The 17,997-nt window shown below is 43.6% G+C and overlaps 1 protein-coding gene across 1 annotated transcript in view; it reads left to right on the top strand.

The window, feature by feature from the left end:
- Positions 1 to 4,687, top strand: part of CCDC3 (coiled-coil domain containing 3) — a 34,777-nt gene extending 30,090 nt beyond the window's left edge. Inside the window, exon 3 of the mRNA XM_033056861.1 lies at positions 2,593 to 4,687. Coding sequence (XP_032912752.1) covers positions 2,593 to 2,868 — 276 coding nt within the window. The 3' untranslated portion in view covers positions 2,869 to 4,687. The remainder of the gene's footprint in view (positions 1 to 2,592) is intronic.
- The last annotated feature ends 13,310 nt before the right edge of the window (positions 4,688 to 17,997 follow it).

Raw genomic sequence — 17,997 nt, 5'->3', positions numbered from 1 at the left:
GTCTTGCAGTTGCAGGCAGCAATCCAGTTATCAAACTGGGCTCTTCCTATCACCTACCCCGTTGGCAAACAAAGCTGTGCATGTCAGATAGTGCCTCAGTTTTATAGAACTGGGCTGTTCCCGTGATGTCTCTGGATATCTCCAGATAATTTAAGCACTGAACAGTGTATTTCAGACTGGAGAGTGAGGACTGTAGAAAAACAGTATAAGCAAATGAGCTGGTTGGTTAGCTTTTTGATGGTATTTGAGAAGTTTGAGTAGCTCTGTGGAGCAGTTCTACTTCTGATGACAGAGGACCAACCTGAATATACTTGGGAGTGTCTCTGGGATGAGGATAATACTATCCCAGATGTCTGCTGTTCCCCCATCAGGCAGCCCAGACAAATGAAATGTGGTTGGGTTCATACAATCTCCCATTTCAGCTGCATGCAGTGTTTATTCCTCTGCACTGGACTCTGGCATAGGCCATGCCCACCACTGCATCCACGGAAAATGCAGGAAGTCTATCGTGAAGTAGAGTTTCCACCTCATGTCTTCCCAACAAACACATTTCCCTAACTCAGTGTCCTCCTTTATGGGGATTTAAATTCAAGAACTGTTCTGTTTGAGGTTTTGCAAGGGTTTGGCAAACACAAAAGCCAAGATGTGCTGGCTGTTTTCAAAGAGCTCTTGGAATGAAGTGTGATCAAAACCAAACTCTCTCCTTCTCAACACAATTTCTGGCCCTTTATCTGTGAGCTCCCCATCTCACTAGCATGCCTTTATAAAAGAGCCCTAGTGAGAGAACAGTTGAGGCAAGAATTTGCCATATAGCAGAACCCCACAGTGCTTTTGCACAAGGAACAAGAGCTTCCAAGGGAGTGGAAGCAGTTGCTGTGTTTGTGTTGACTGGCCATGGTTTCCCACTGCTGGGGGTTTCCAAAGCAAATGAAAAGTTATTCATCAAGGCAGGCTCTCACCCCAACTTTAAGTTGTTGAAAATACTACAAAGTAAGATGGAAAGAAACATGTAATCCTTCATCATCACAGTCAGGATTTACTTGTTTATTTAGATTCCCCGTCTGTTCCAAATGTTCTGCCAGAGAAAGCCCATCCAGACTCCAGGAGTGCTTGACACACATAGAAAAATTTCTAGATGTATTTAGAAGATAAATCCAGCAGAATACACTGCCTATCCTCACAGTGCAGCAGCAAGCTAAAATTCCCATGTGCACAATAAAATATCTCAGGATGTTTTTTGTAGGGGAAAAAAACAAGAGGAGGCACCTGAGGAGAAAATGATTTTGATGTGGATCTTCTAAATTAGAAACTTTTTGATAGAGCTGTCTTTATGCTCCAGGTACCTCCTCTTTTTCTGCCAGGAAAATGTGTTCCAGGTAGAGAAAAATGGAACTTGGTGTCTTTGTGGTGAGAAAGAGAGGGTTGTGTTCAGAGGGTGATTCCTCCCTCTGCCCTAGGAGGTGCAAATCAGCCTCTGGAAGGATGTCTGTCTCTCCCTGCAGACATTACAGGGGAAATGCAAAGAGAGGAGCCCAGACCTGAATCTCACTTTTAGCTGCTTAAGAGAAGGCAGCTGAACCCATCCCTAGTGAGGCTGTGTGCTGGGAACTGAACTCCTTTGCACTGGAACTACTCAGCAGCCCTTGTAGCTGGTGTTCATCATCCCACTCCTGTTACTGCACCCACAAACAGGAAATAAGTGAGACCATAAACATACCCATAAGATAGGAGAGATCTTTTGGGTCATCCTAGGATGAGGAAGTAGAAGATAAACACTTGTCCACCAGATGTTTTGCAACTGTACCATCACCCAACCCAGTAGATTTGAAAATGCCCTGTGAGCTGGAGGCAGCACCTTTGAAACCTCCTCTTTTTTATTTCCTAAGAGCCACTGGCATGAGTGAACATCAAGAACCTGATGTCCCTTCTGGGGGGCAATACTGCAGTAAATTGTGTAGGGTAGAGTGGAAGGGGCAGTTTTTGGGCAATGACCTCTAAATAATTACTTCTGTTAGAGTTATGGGATGGTGGATTCTCCTAGAGACTGCTGAGATCTTAACCTCTAGAGTTTTGTCTTAAACAAGCCAATATAACGAGGTGTTAAGACACCTCTGTCCTTGGAAAGGCAAAATAACCAGATCTGTGTTTGGCAGGTGCTTCCTTATTTCAGACATAAAGAGCAAAGGACAGGCTCTTGTCTCAGTCTGGGCTTTCTGAAGGGCTACTAAGTTGAATCAAAACTAGAGTTTTCCAAAAGTGACACCCCTTGACCCAAAATCCAGTTTAACACTGGAATTAGGGCAGCCCTTCTCCATAAACTCAATGTAGCCTCAGGGCACTGGACAGGTCTGACAAAACAGTTCATGAAAGTAATTTAGAATCACTAGTATCATTAAGAACTACAATTTTGCGTCTTAACAAAATCCATAAGTGAAAGAGATGATTTTACTTAAAAAGATATAAAAACAGAGTAAAAGCTCCCCCCCAAAAGCATTCTGCTTTTGAAAAGTTGTGAGGAGTTTTCTGCAATGCCTGAATTTCCCTTGCTGTGATAACTTTTTGTGTGAAGCTCACGTGCTGCTGTCCCCACAGCTCATGTGCTCCTCGGTGCAGAAGGCCCTGTTTGAGGAGGAGGACAGGGTGAAGAAGCTGCAGCAGAAGGTGGCGACGCTGGAGAAACGCAACAAGCAGCTGCGAGACCGAGTGAAGAAAGTCAAGAGGTCTCTCCGGCAAGCCAGGAAAAACTCCAGGCACATGGAGCTGGTGAACAGAAAGCTCAGCGAGAAACTCTCCTCTGCAGGTGGTCAAATCCCTTATATTAACTCTCTGAAGCAGGAGAACTCCCACGGCACCTACCTTAAAGTATAATGCAAGGATAAGTGCTCAGGCCAATGGTAGTGGCGAGTTTTGTCTGCATTAGATCAGGGTCTGGCCCTCACACCTTGTCCACACTGTGCTTCAAACCTTGCATGGAAAATACATCTGAACTTGCTTTAGACACAGTGCCAGTTTAAACAGGACTGCCAGCTGGATTTGGCACAGCCCAAAGCCATGTCCTCCCTGTTCTCAGTGGACACAGGGTCAGACTGTCGTCTTGTGCTTCACCCACCTCCACCTCCATCTCCACCATGAATTTAAGGTTTTCTTTAATGGAAGTGCCAGCCCAGCCCTCAGGGTCAATGCAGGCACTTGGCACAGGAGCTCTTCCTGCCAGTTTACCTCCTCCTCATGGGCTGAGCAAGCAAGGCTTGGGATCTAGAGATGGATGTGGTGGGAAGGATGAAGGCACGAATGCCCTTTGTCCCTTATCATCCCCAGGCTCTCAGCCTTGCTTGAGCTTGACGGAAGTCTTCATCCAGTGCCTGGGCATAGGCTATGTCTGAGACTCAGGCAGTTTGTGCCTCTCTGCAGCAGGAAATATAGATGCACCCAAATTGTCCTAAGACTATTCCTATATATCCTTAAATATTCTAAATCAAATATGCAACAATTTTTACTTTTCCAAGAAGTGCCTCAAGGCTCTCAGTAACTCCCTCAGGTGCCTTTATCGTGGGTCAGCCAACTGGGTTGGAAACCACATCATTTTGGGACTGTGCTTAAGACCCAGTCCTGCAGTCAGGAGTGAACTTAGCCTATGAGTGGGTGTTGGATCAGGCCCAGCAGGCAATTTCAGATCCTGTTCTCAAGCAGGTTTAAGTTACAGTGTGGACAAAGCTTCAAGTTTTGTAGTCACTGCTTGAGGTATAATGGAGGTTGCTGGGCAGCCTCACTTAGTTACACTTAAAACCTGTAGAGACCACATCAATATCAACAGGGCATTAAAAATTTAGGTAGTTTATATATGTATATATTTTAAAATCCTATAGAAAATATTTTTATTACACATTTGATATAGTCTAATTTCTTAAAATATGAAGTAAAACCTGTTTCTTGGTTATCTTGTAAAAAAGAAAAGTCCATCATATCCTTTATTAGGCATTTACAGACTGACTTCTGCTCAAGTGGCGTGGGTTTAGGCATCAGTATCTGTGGCTGATAATGTTAAAGCTTGAAACTATCCCTGCACTTGGAAAAGCCCATATCAACTTTCAAATGTGAGCTTCAGTCCAAGTAGAACACAGAAGCTGACTCTCGTTACCTTCCAGTTTTGCTCCTTTTGGAAATACTTTTTTTCTCCCTCTTGAAATAATATTGGCATTTCTTAAGATTCTGACTCCTCCACAAGCTCCAATGGTTTCAAAGACTCCACCTCCCACATCACCACAATTTGAATTGTTTTCTGCTGGAGTCAGCAATGCTGTTTCCTGAGAATTGCTTACAGAACTTCCCTAGAAACCATCCAGAGATTTTTAACTCCAAAATTTAAATCCATAGAAAATTAATTACATTCTACTGTTTTATTTTCTGGTTTCTAAACTGCTGTTTAAATAAATTAACTGGTTTTCCTGGGATAGGTATTAAAAGCTTGTGTTTTAATTTTGTGTTAATAAAAATATTCCCTCTGGTATTCATTTATGTTTCATAAGTGTTTGTATAAACCTGAGAAAGTATAATTAATATAGTTATACCTTTTCTGTTCTTCCAGATTTTCCAAACACAGTGTTGAATATATTTTTCTTTTGGCTGGTATTTTTGTTGCTCTATGAAAAGAAAAGATTGCAATTGTCTTCCTGTTTCCCCCTTTGTCTTCCTTAAAAAAAAAAAAAAAAAAAAACAACCAAAAAAAAGTAAAACTTTTTGTTCTCCTTGTAAGTTTTGTGTGAATTTTGTTTATTCTGCAAAGAAAACAAAAAGAACCTCCCCAAATGCAAAGTCCAAATGCAACCCAAAGTGCTCTCACTGGGTACAAAACCCAAAAAGGTTGTTTTGTGTGAGTTTTTTCCCTTTCATTCCTGCTTGGGTTTGTATCATTTCCAGAGATAAGGACCAGCAGTCAGATCAGGTCACTAGCTAACCCTCTGGACAAGGAACAGGGGATGTCAAACCTAAAGAAAAATGCCATTAAAGTGTCAGCACTGATTGCCTGTCCCTGCTGGTGACAGTATCCAGAGAGTGACCAGGAAGGCTGCACATGCAGGAAACACAAGTGGAATAAGAAATTTGGGTTATGTCTACCCAGGCTGGTACACCTCACACAGGGCCTGCCTGACACATGCTGTAACTTTCAGACCCACTCCATAGCAATTTCAGTGATCAGGCTCATCTGGAGACTGCAAAAAGGGCAAAATTGAGTATGTTCCTCTTGCAAAGCTATGAGGGAGGGATTGAGATGCAGAAATGAAGAGGAAGTTGGCATAGCTGGATGGGCTGGCAAGACATGGTGTAGAAACCCAAAGAACATCCTGGTAAAAAACAAGAAAGACAGAAAAAAACCCCCATTTGGTTAGAAACAACACCAAATGTGCCAGCCCCCCCTGAGAAGTTCAAAGATGCTTAACAAATCAGTAACATCTGCTTTGCAAAAAATATCAGGAGCTTGATGGCTGCCAGAACATCTGCATGACCAGTGCTTGGGGTTTCCAGAGCAGCTGTACTCAACTGAAGACAAGGATGGGATTTTTGGCATCTGTATTCACTGTGGGGATGTTTGTGTGGACAAATACGTTTTTCCTGATGGATACAGAGGATGACAAGAAGTGAGAGAGCAAAATTAATAGTAACAGGATAGAGTAATTGGAAGAGAAAAGAGAAGAGAAGAGAAGAGAAGAGAAGAGAAGAGAAGAGAAGAGAAGAGAAGAGAAGAGAAGAGAAGAGAAGAGAAGAGAAGAGAAGAGAAGAGAAGAGAAGAGAAGAGAAGAGAAGAGAAGAGAAGAGAAGAGAAGAGAAGAGAAGAATGACAGAAAGAAACAGGAGAGGGGAAATCATTCTCTTAAGGATTGTCCTCTTTTAACCATCAACACATTCCTCTTGTACTATTCCTGTCACAACTTTTGCAGGACTTGTATGTCTCACCAGAGTGTAAGTGGATAATTCAGATGGTAATCTGCACTCAAAAACACTTTGAATTTTTAGGCTTTACAACTGAATTTTCTGGGTTTTTTGAAAGTGGATGTTTACAGAACAAAGTGCATCAAATAAACTATTCTCATAAATCCCAATATCATCCTGATTTAAAAACTCTACCTGAGTAACTAGGGAAGAACCACAAAGTGAGGGAGGATTTATGGGAAGCAGACACTGTTAGCAGCTTTCTTTTGCTCCTTAACACCAAAACCATTGAGAAAAGAATTACTTCCTTATGTTTGAATAATAATAATTTAGGGAAATAGCCATGTTATTTTGTTTGGGTTTTGGCAGAAGTGGGTTTTGGAACCAAAGAGCATATCAGTGTTTCAGAGTTGTATCAGTAAAGCCCATTTCTAATACACAAAACCTCTTGCCAAGCTAGGTAATCTCCCATTAATGAGACTAAGGAGCCCAAATTAATTTCTGAAAGTAGGAGAAAAAGCATAGAGGCAAAACTGTAAAAAGCAGATAAAACTGAAAACATATGTCATTCTTTCTTACAAAAAATCCAAGTAAGTGCAAGAAAATTTCATTTTCCTCCCTATTTAACCCAAATTATTTTCATTTAATTGCAGAAATGCACCTATTTCCCTCCAAACCAGCCTGATTTGTATGTGAACATGGTTTCCAGCATGTGCTTGGGTTCAGGCATGTTCCTGAAACAAACACAGTGAGCCGGACAGCACGTCCCAGCACATGTGGTACTGCTGGGAGGGCTCACTGGCTGTGCAGGAATCCAGGCCAAGCCATCCCAACAGGCACAGCAGGGATTTAGTGGGGCAGGAGCAATGCTGTCTTTGGGAGGAGTAACCTTTTTGGGGGATCAGGATTTGGTGCAGATGATACCAAGCTGGGTGAGAGTTGAGAGTGTTGATTTGCTTGAGGGTGTCCCTACAGAGGGAGCTGGACAGGCTGGTTTGATGGGCTGAGGCCAATTATATTAGATTAAATAAGGTGTGTCTTAGGTTGCAATGCAAGATGTGACCAAAAGTGTGTATTCTGTCACCATCTGCTGAAACCAGCTGGGGCAGTGATCCTTATCTCAGTGGGAGATATTCTGCTAATGGGCCATCCATTGAAACCAGTGGGGCATTGTTCTTTATCTTTTCACAACCCATCCTTCCTCCAGGAGATATCTCCTGTTAATGGCCATTGAGTCCCACTGCATGACTGATAAAATTACATCATCCCATGGGGAGATATGCTCCACCCAGGGGGAGGAGCCAAGTATTTCCTATTTAGATAAAAACTGAGATTTGGAACACCAAAGTAGCCCTTTTTCCACTGGACTCCAGAGGAAAACTGGACCTTTCTGCATCATCACTGGACCTTTGGAGTGCTCCCTTCTACAGAACCACTGCTTCAACAGAACCACATCTGTCACTGCAAGAGGACTGCAGCCACCATTTAATGGGACTGCTACCAACACTTTGCCTGACAGGGTGTCAGGTTAGATTCTGACTCTGTCAGTGTTTCTTTTTTGGGGTTTGCTCTTTGTAATACTGTATTTTTCTATTCTATTTTTCCTAGTAAAGAACTGTTATTCCTCTTTCCGATATCTTTGCCTGAGAGCTCCTTAATTCCAAAATTATAATAATTTGGAGGAAGGAGGTTTACATTCTCCATTTCAAACAGAGGCTCCTGCCTTTCTTAGCAGACACCTGTCTTTCAAGCCAGGACAAGGTGAAATCCTGCACTTCAACCACTGCAACCCCATTCAGCACCACAGGTTGGTGATTTCCAGTGGAAAAGCCTGGAAGTGCTGGTCAACAGTGACTGAACATGAGGCAGAGAGAGCCCAGGTGGGAAAGAAGGTCAATGGCACCTGGCTTGTACCAGAAATAGTGTGGCCAGCAGGATTAGGTCAGTGATTTTTGTCCCTGAACTGACCAGTGGTGAGGCCACACCTTGAACCTTGGTTCAGTTTTGTGCCTCTTAATTGCAGAAAGACCTTGAGGTGCTGGAGTGTGTCCAGAGAAAGGAATGGAGCTGGTGACGGGTCTGGCTCTTCTCTGCATTTCCTGTACTCTAATTTCTCCCTGAAAAATTCAGAAGAGCCCCTAACTCACTAACTCCAACAGGTCTGGGGCACAAGTTTAATGAGGAGCAGCTGAGGGGCTCAGCCTGGAGAAAAGGTAGTTCAGGGGACAGTTTATGGTTCTTTACAATATCCAGAAAGGAGGCTGTATGTGGTGATTTGTATTGATTTCCTAAAACAGTTCCGTCTCAAGATCTGGGCAGCCTCCTTTGGACCTGGCAAAACCCAGTTGGTGTCTGATTTTTAGTATTGACATATTATTACACCAATGAAAAAAGTTTATATGCCTTTGTGAAACATACATGTAAAGATGAAAACCCCCAAAAATCTCTCTTTTGGTTCAGCAAATAACTAATTTGACTAGGGCCAGACTACTACACTCTTCAAGGCTCTTGCAGGTAACAAATGAGACTACAAGAGGAAACAGCCTCAAGTTGTGCCAGGGGAGGTATGGCTTGAACATAAGGAAAAAATTCTTCACAATGATAGTCATGCCCTGGAAAAGGCTGCCCAGGGAAGTAGAGTCACTGTCACTGTGGTTGTTTATAAGATGTGTAGGTGTGGTACTTGGGGACATGGTTTAGTGGTGAACAAAGTGGTGCTGGTTTAACTGTGAACTAAATATTCCTGAGGGTCTTTTCCATCCTAAATGATTCAATGATTTTATGACTTCCTTGGTTTTCCATTAGTTGGGTTTGGTGGCATCACACCACTCCTGAGGTGCCTGATGGTTTCTACTGGTCAGAGTGTTCCAGCAATTGTTGGCTGCTTTGGTTAATGTTGATTGCATGTAATGGCATCTCCCCATCTGGTTATCTGCCTATGGATAGTAATTTTTCTTTTTATTGAAATTTTCCACAAACACAGAGCTATTTCTCAGAACAAGTTTTAGGTGGTAAATAATTGTTTTGCAATGTTAAAATACAATCAGTACAGTCGCATTTTCTTTGGCAACCTCCCATTTTGGAGTCTTGACACAATTTGACAGAAGTCCCTCCTTTGTATCCCTTGCCCCAAGAAAAATCAGCAGGAAGCCTTTGAAATGTTTTGGGTTTGCAATGCACACATGCTCAGCAAAGACTTCATAGTGTTGCATGGCTAAAACCACAGCAAATGCACTAAAGGAACCTTCCTGAGCCTGCCCTTCCCTGGACAGTCCAGCTGCCATAGGTGGCAGCACAGACAGCCTTGCCAGGACTGACAAAAGCAGATTTTTATTGTATCTTAATCTCCTGGATGCCTCTGCAGTGCCCAGGGGTTTGTGTACGTGCTAGGGGTGGTGCCATAAGGATGAGGATGCTCCAATAAGCTCAGAAAGGACATGAGGAGTAGTCCAAGAGAGACCCTGGAGCTGGGAACACTCACAGGGCCAGAATTGCTTTTACAGAAGTGGCCACCAGTACCTGGATTGGAGACATGGAAAAAGTCCTGGGAAAAGGACAGCCATTTGCCATGCACTGTCCATCAAGAGTCTGTGCAAGGGAGCCCAAGGATCCCCACTGACAGCCTCTGTCACTGTGTTTTGTGTCAGCAGATGGCCAGGAGCTGCACAGCTCCAGCTTTAGCTCCAGCTAAAGGAGCAGGCTGGAGAGCAATGGGTAAGTGATTCCTTCTGTGGCGGGAGTGGCCCAGGCAAGCTGCTGACCAGAGACATCGCTTTTGGGTGGCAACCTGGCAGCATGGTGAAGAGTAGAGGTGAGCTCAAGCCCTTGCTGTCAACATCCAGAGCACACAAAGTGGCCTGGCTCCTTTTCTTCATTTCTGCTTGCTCTTACAGACTCTTGAGATCTTTTCTGCAAGAAAGGCAGTCAAAAGGAAACCGAAAACCACATGGTTTTGGAAGGTCACCAGCTGCCATCGTACAGCCTATATATCACAGTCTGGGAACAAATGCAACAAAATACTTCATCCTTCCACTGACTACACTGGGTACTTAAAATGTTCTAAGCAAGGCTTTGCATGATCCCTTTCCACTCAAAGTCAAGCAAAGGCAGCAAGATGCATGTGTATCACTCAAACCATACAGCAGCTCAGGGGCAGGTCTGCATGAGAATTCAGGGGCTCTTGATTTTGGCACCTGCTCCACTTTCTAGAACTGTCACCTTCTTGAGTGGGGCAGGGAGGGGAGGTGCCAGCACATCAGAGATTGGAGCCTTGCAGAGTGTGAATCAGAGCAATCTGTATTAGGTGCCAAAACTTGGATTGCTTATTTAGACAGAAAAGCAACAAAAGGGCAGGGGCAAATGTCCTCTTGGCTGGAGCGAAGCCCAGAGAGGTCTCTTCTGTTTTCCAGTGTCAAGAGCTCTTTTGACAGCCTTTGACTATTGAAAGTTTTTACACAGTCCCCATACAGAGTGTGAGTTCTTCCCCAGGACTGCCATGATCTGGCACTTCTTATACACCCAGACTGCCTGGAGGGAGGAAAACTGGGAAATCCTTCCTGACAGGACCACTTCTTTTAACCTCCATAGCCCAATTTCTTCATCCCTTTCTCACCCAGGAGGTAAGAGTAAGACTGATGGGCAGATGCTCCCTTGGGGTCACTGGTGGCTTGGGAAGGGGTCAGAGGGATCCTTGTGTTGAGCTGTGCCAGGAAGGGCTGGACCAACCAAGAAGGGAGGAGGAAAGTGCAGACCAGCAGGTTGTCCAAGATGACATTTCTGTTCCACTCGCTCTGCCCAGAGAGAAGCAGAGAGCCTCCAAGGCCAAAGGCATTAATTTATCTGCCATGCCAGTAAACCCCAGGCAGCCCATGGAGAGGATGAGTGCCTGATCTCTGCTCGCCATCCAAGGACAAACACATGGCCACATCAGAAGGGGTGCTCACTTGAACTCTTCCCATGCATTTCCATGGGAACAGGGCAACAGTTTTGTTTTCCTCTCTTTAATATTTCTCTTATGATTATTTCTGAAATATTCTGCTTGCTGGAGACTTGGCCTAAAGAGATAAGAAAGAGAAAATGTCATCAGTGAATTATTTTTCCCATTTCTTGATGCCAGGAAAAGCAATTCTTGTTGTAGGAAAGCAGATCATGGGTTATGCTCTCTTCAAATTATTTGTTTCAGAGATGTTAGAAATTGCAACATGCACCTATAAGTACAGTGTGTTAGTTGGAAGCTGGCAGCAATTTAAACAATTTCTTTACTAAAAAGAAAATATCTCATAACCTGACATCTCTTGTCCATACACAGGTGACTCAGGCTCATTTCAGGATTGCAAGCTATTCTTTTTCACATACACAGAACATTGTGCTCCCCGTGAACACAAGATGAAGAGCAAACTCCCACCATAGGAAATGTGCCTTATAATTGTGTCTGAAAGCAGCACTGCTCACTGGGAGAGCAGAGCAGTTGTGACTTTACAACATTTTCAGTAGCTGTATTGACACTGTTCAGGTTGAAAGCTTCTGTGCTGATGCTGGTCTCTGCCTCAGTGCATGGAAAAAGCATATTCCAAACTGTCAACTATTTGCAACTGAAAAACATTCCCTCTAAATATTTTTGCTGGTGTGTAGTCTTTTACTTCTGTGGAAAATCCACAGCAATTCAGGCAGGTTACAATGAGTGGCTGAAAATTCTTCAGCTGCAGACAGTCAGCCAAATCTCCTTTTAACCACTGGTCACTGGTGAATCCCCAGCGTTCTACCATGGCTGGGTGCAATGTGATGGTCCCAGTGCTGCCACTTGCTAACAGCCTCTGCCAGAAATCACCATCTGCAGTTACATCCTGATGACACCTGAGAAGTCCATTCTGTAGCCACATATTTGATACCTCACCCTACAGAGACAAAACCCATCAATCTGAAATTGCTCCAAGACAGAATGCATGGTTAAAAAAATAAAGAATAAATTCTTTCATGTGAGGTTAGTGACACATGGGCACAGGGTGCCCAGAGAAGCTGTGGATGCCCCATCCCTGGAAGTGTTAAAGGCCAGGATAAATGGGACTTTGAACAACCTGGTCTAGTGAAAGTTGTCCCTGCTCAGAGCAGGGGAACTGGAAGTGCACTCAGAGCTGTGGGCAGCCTGGGGACAGGTATTGGGGTTCCAGATCCAGCCCTGATCAATGGAGAGTGGTTGGTGCTGCACTCAGAGCACCCGTGACACTTCGTTCTGTGCACTGATTCAGGGGCTAAACAGGCTGGAGAAAGCAAAATGTAATCACACTGTTTAATTAAAAGATAATGGGAGCTTTCCAGCCACATCGCCACAGCCCATGCAGAGACAAAAATCCCTGCTCTCCTAGAGGGTAAAAATAAAATGCATTGTCACGCTGGGGATCAAACTGATCTGAAATTCTTATTCCTCATCTGCTGTATTCTTAATTCTCGTTGCTTTTAATTGACTGCAGATTTTCTTTGGTTTTGCAAATTCAGTTTTGAAGCAGATTCTTTGTATTCTTTATGGAACAGGCTTCAGGCTATATGAGCAGGGCTGGTGGGGGGCTTTGCACTGCTGGTAAGTAATGATATTTTCTCTGCAGCAGGAGCCAGGGTCAAGTGAGATGTGAAGTACAGTGTTCAGTGATGAGCAAGGAGCGGGAGGAAGCAGCATATTTCCAGCCATAAAACAGGGGGACATTAAGAAGTTACAGGCAGCTTTGGCAACACAGAGCTCATTAGCCCAGTGGGTAGAAAATGCATTGCAGATGCAGCAGCCTTGCTGGAAATTCAGAGGGGAAGAGGTGGAGAGGAGCTGCAGGCAACAGGCAGCTGCCAGTGGTGATGCCCATGCTCCTCATAAATGTCACAACACAGAACAGGGAGAAAATCATCCTTCTCACAGGTAGTGCCGAGTTCTCTGCCTAAAATGTTCATCTGGGCACCAAACTGACAGCAAAGAGAATGGTGCATGAGTCAAACCTCTGGGGACATGATGAAAGACCTCAAAACCCACAGAGATTTGGGCTCTCAGAGCAGGAGGGATCCCAGTGTGTGCTCTAGCCAGTGGGCTGAAGTTCAGTTTTGGGATATAAGTGGGCTTTTAGGTCTTCTCCTTTCACTAGCAAAGTTAAAGGAAATCTGAGAAATGGGAGCTGGAACCCGGTTTTAGCTTCAAGTTTTACAGTTTTCTTCCTCTCATTCTTCTTCTGTGGGGATGTTTGCTGAGGTGCTAAGTTTTCTCTTTCCGAAAATGTATTTGGAGGAAGAGCCAAGGACACTGCAGATTGATTTTCTGAGTTTTGCTCAGACTCCATAATACAAGTGGCAATTTAGTAGGATAAGCTCATTCCTTTTTTCACTTTTATGGATTTCATTAAGAAGCATGAACAGGCTAGAATTCCTCTAAGCAATCATATTACCAGACTAATTTGCTAGACTTTCATTAAAGCAATTAAAGATGGAATGATGCAATGACCCAGTTCAGGACCCAATTAAGACTGAATCAATAAATCAGTAGGTCTAAATCACCACCATAAGGCCACAGATAATCAAAACAAGTTATGAGGCTGAAGCTGAACAGAATTACTGTATTACATTGCCATAGGAGAATTTAAAGAATTAAATACTTTGCAGTTGAGGTGCTCAGCTCATCTTACTATAACCAGCTTAGTGGTAATGGGCACAACCTGGTACAGGTCCATCAGCTGCTGGAGACCATGGCCTGGGTGCACAGCACAACAGCCCTGCCAGGCTGTGGATGATGCAATTCCTCCAAAGCCATCTTCCCCTGGCCCCTGGAACTTGCTATAATAGATAAGGTATCCTAGATACCAAGGCTGAGCCAAATTCCTTAAGAATTTGGTCACTCTCCTAACACCTTGAAAGATAATTGGTTAGAAATTAGTTTGTGTAATTGGTCAGTTCACCTTTAGAACTTTTCACTTCGATTGGATGCTGTTCTTTGTATAAACTTTTTATTGGCTGTAGTTTGAATCCCCCCTGAACCTATGAATATGACTGTCTCCCCTTTGTCTCTGAGAGAGTCCTGCTTGCCCACCCTTTGCATGAAATAAAGATTCTTGTGGAACACGTCAAGGAAGGCCTCTGGTCTTTCTTTGCTGGCTAATGCAAGCTCCTGAGAGATGGTTGATCGATATTAGCACTCTCAGCTCCTGGTAAAACAACTACCAGGGGCCAAAAAGAAAGCTTACACCAGGCCATCCATAGCTGTAGGTGTTCTTGGCCACAGTGACTTCCAGGAACAGGTGTCAGGACCCCTTCCATCAGTTCAACCACGTTTGGTGCTAAACCATCTCATCAGTCTGTCACCACCTTCTTCACACAGGTAAGTGAAGGCCCCCCAAGGTGTCCTGCTAACAAACCCACCTTAACACAGCTGTTGGCTCTTTCCTGAAGATCTCTGGCTTTCTTCCGGAAGAATTGCTGGAGAGTTGGTTCTTTCCAGAGATTTAATGGGAACCATCAGTAAACTTAATCACATGGTGCCCTCTGCATACTGCAAGAGAGGGAAGAAGTTCCTCAATTCAAGCCTCCAAGGTGATTGTCAGTGGACTCAGCAGTGAAGTAGATGTTTGGTGGCAGCAAAGCTGCATGCTGTCTTCAGAATTCAGACATAGCCTGATTATAGATAAATTCCCTCAAAAAGTAATTGAAATACATGTTAAGATCCATCATGTCATTTGAGTACTGACAAGGCACAGCAGAATAGTACCAAACCTTCAATTAATGCCATGTTTCCCTCTGCTTTGGTCTGATAGAGACACTTTAATAATAGAGTATTGTATAATTGTGCTGGTTTGAAAGTAAATCAGTGAGAAATCCCAAGTCAGAACTACAATTTAATAGGAAAATTAAAATAAAATGCTGTAGTACAAAACCAGTGACTGAGTCAGAATACAACCTGACACCTCATCAGTCAGGGTGTAGGTAGCAGTGTTATTAAATGGTGTCTGCAGCCCTCCTGGGTGACAGATGTGGTTCTGTTGTACCAGGGATCCTGTAGAAGAGTGCAGTTTTCCTCTGAAGGTCCAGTGGTGATGTAGAAGGATCTGGTCTTCTTCTGGGCATTCAGTGGAAAAAGGCTGACTGTGATGTTCCAAATCTCAGATTATATCCAGGTAGAAAATACTTAGCTCCTCCCCCTGGGTGGAGCATCTAACCATGGGATGATGTAATTTTATCAGTCATGCAGTGCAAGTCGATGGGCCATTAGCAGGAGATATCTTCCTGGAGGAAGGATGGGCATGGAAGAGATAAAGAACATTGCCTCACCTGGTATTATCAGCTGGCCCACTAACAGAGGATATCCACCCTGGAAATGTGAAGGATGGGTCATGGAGACAAAGAGCACTGCTCCACCTGGTTTTAACAGATGGTAACAGAATACATAATTTTGGTTACATCTTGCATTGCAATCTAAGACAATAATATATAATATAATATTGCATTTTATTGTATTGTATTACCATATATTATAACTCCAAGTGCGTGTCCATCATGTACCTGTGTTCTATTTACTGAGAACAGGAGTTCATCTGTCGATTCTCATTGAAGGTCAGTATGGGCTCATCTTGACTATAATTTTGGTTTTTCTTTGTGGTGGAATGGGGATCTGGTCCACTCAGGTGCTACACTGAGCTGCATTGGGTCAAAGGCTGGGAGGGAAAGTTACATTTCAGATGCTACTTTGAGCTAATGCAAACTTGAAGATGTGATATGTGATTCTTAATATGGTTGGTATCTGCCCAGCTGGCCTAAAACAAAGAAGGGTTAGTTTGAGATTTATTATGCATTTCTGGTCACTGTTGGACTGCAAGCTGAGGCACAGATGTGAACAGCTCTTGCTTCTGCCCTAAAGAAAGAAAATGAAAAACATACAAGAGTCTATATGGCGCCAAAGAAAGCACAAAGTTCGTGAGTTTGATGGGAACAACAAATTACCTCTCAGCTCTATTACTATTAATTTCCCTAAACAAAACACTTTCATGAAAAGGTAAATGAATCATTAATTGACCATAACTTTATAGGAATACTGAAATTATAAAAAGAAAACCCCCAAAGATTAAAAAGGAAAAGAAACTCTTGAAATCAGGATAAGCAAACAAAGTTTGGAAGTCAGGAATTTATCCCAATGTAATCCAGAAAGCCCAAACACCAAACAATCTGGAAATACTCAATTGAATACTTGCAGTGATAATCCAGATGGTCCTTCTTCCCTGCCCCCACAGATATTAGAAATGGCTATAATCATAATAATTCAGCAGGGTTGAGAGGGCCACCAAACAGGGACTCACATGTGCCAGGCAGGGCACACACCCATAGTGATGTAGGAGGATTTTCTCCCTGAGGGATGTCCAGAGCTGGGAGGAAGCACAATATGGTGGGAAGAATGCACACTCTTATCCCTATGACTGCTTAGAGTGTCCTGGGATTGCTTTTGGGCAGTGCAGGCTCAGGTTGTCGCCCCATGGAAAGCCCAAAGGGATCCTCTCAAAATCAGTACGGTTTTGTGGATTCACAGAGCTGGGAAGGTTTGGCCTGAAGGAAGAGATTCAGTGTAGCTATGATCACAGAGGGTAGGACTGTTACACTGCACAAGCATTGATTTGAAAGCTCTGTGCAGAATGAATCTTCCTCAGCATCACCTGCTCCTGAACCACAGTGGTCTATCCCTGCTCAGGCTGGATGGTCCTTGAGGTTGTGCGCCCACACTTTGCTTCAACAGGTATCACTCATTCAAAATATTCAAAACTTCTCTTGGCTGAGAAGGAAGAGCTGCCACAGCCCACTGGAGCCTTGGTTCTGGGAAGGGACAGTTCTGGGGAGCAGGAGTGAGAAATGGTGTTGGTGCAGCATGGAGAAAGGCTGATGTATGGCATAAGCCAGACCTCAGTGCCTACCAACACTCTGAAAGCCTTCAAAGTAAGGACAGTCGCCTTCCCTCCAGTGCAAACATGGCTGTGGATTTTGGCAAGGTTGCAAGCAAAATATTTTCTGCAGTTGCATCTTGGTCTTGTCCCTCTGGCTTCTCTGTACTGATGTTTTATCTCCCTTGTTGCAAACAGCCAAGAAGTTGTGGCTGAGCACATAGCACAAAGAAAATGTACAAAGACTAAGTGAACATTGACATGACATGATCAGGATGTCATGCATGAGGATTTCAGTGGTCCTGGGGTGATCTTCTGCCCAGTCTCCCTGGGAGCTTGGGAGAGCCTGGTGCACTCTGTGACCACTGAACTTACAGAGGAACCCATGACTTTAAAACCAAAACATGAGAAAGTTTTCCTGGCTGAGATTTTAATTCCATGGTGAAATGTGGGATAGACCTTTATCTACTAGGCAAGTGCCAAATTTGAGCTAAATCCAGCTAATTTACACACAGGTGGGAGTAAGGTCTTTAGTATGAAAGGAATGTCAGAGTTCAGGTTTATGTCTTTCTGCAGGATCTGCTGCTGCTCCTGACACTGCAACTTGTGTGTCTGTGCCTCAGTGTCACACACAACCTCCAACAAACTTCCAGACAGCATTTTTGTACATGGATGTACTTTTCCAAAGATGTCTCTTGCCATGGATATGCTTTTTCCAGAGGTTATCTCACCTGTCCTGGTACAACCCACTATTAAAACCTAATTCTGAGAACACAGTTGCTCACCACAACTTTCAAATACTTAATATGTTGATTCTGAGAGTTGTTTCTTCATTCACAGAATTAAAGCTTTATAATTAATTTGCCTTTATAGTGCTGTGCATTGGCTATCATCACTGCTGTTTGTTTCAGCTGTTACTGAACCAGGTGTCTGAAACCACCTAGCTTTGGCATCAAGCACAGACCCTGCTGGGCATGTTGGTTTTGACAGCTATTTTAAGGGGGGAGGAACTCTTTGTGCCAGTGAGTGAAAACCAGAAAATAAGAAACAACAGTGGAGAAAAATAGGAGGAAAAAATGAAAAGGAAATCATAACATACCCCAGCATTATTGTCTAGAATAAAATTAAGCCAATGATGGAGCACACTCAACAGTCTTTGGAGAGCACATCTGACTGCAGAGGG

This window comes from Catharus ustulatus, chromosome 4, assembly GCF_009819885.2.
Source record: "Catharus ustulatus isolate bCatUst1 chromosome 4, bCatUst1.pri.v2, whole genome shotgun sequence".
Classification (NCBI taxonomy): domain Eukaryota; kingdom Metazoa; phylum Chordata; class Aves; order Passeriformes; family Turdidae; genus Catharus; species Catharus ustulatus.
The sequence above is the reverse complement of the archived record's forward strand: the minus strand, read 5'-3'. Positions and strand labels throughout refer to the sequence as shown.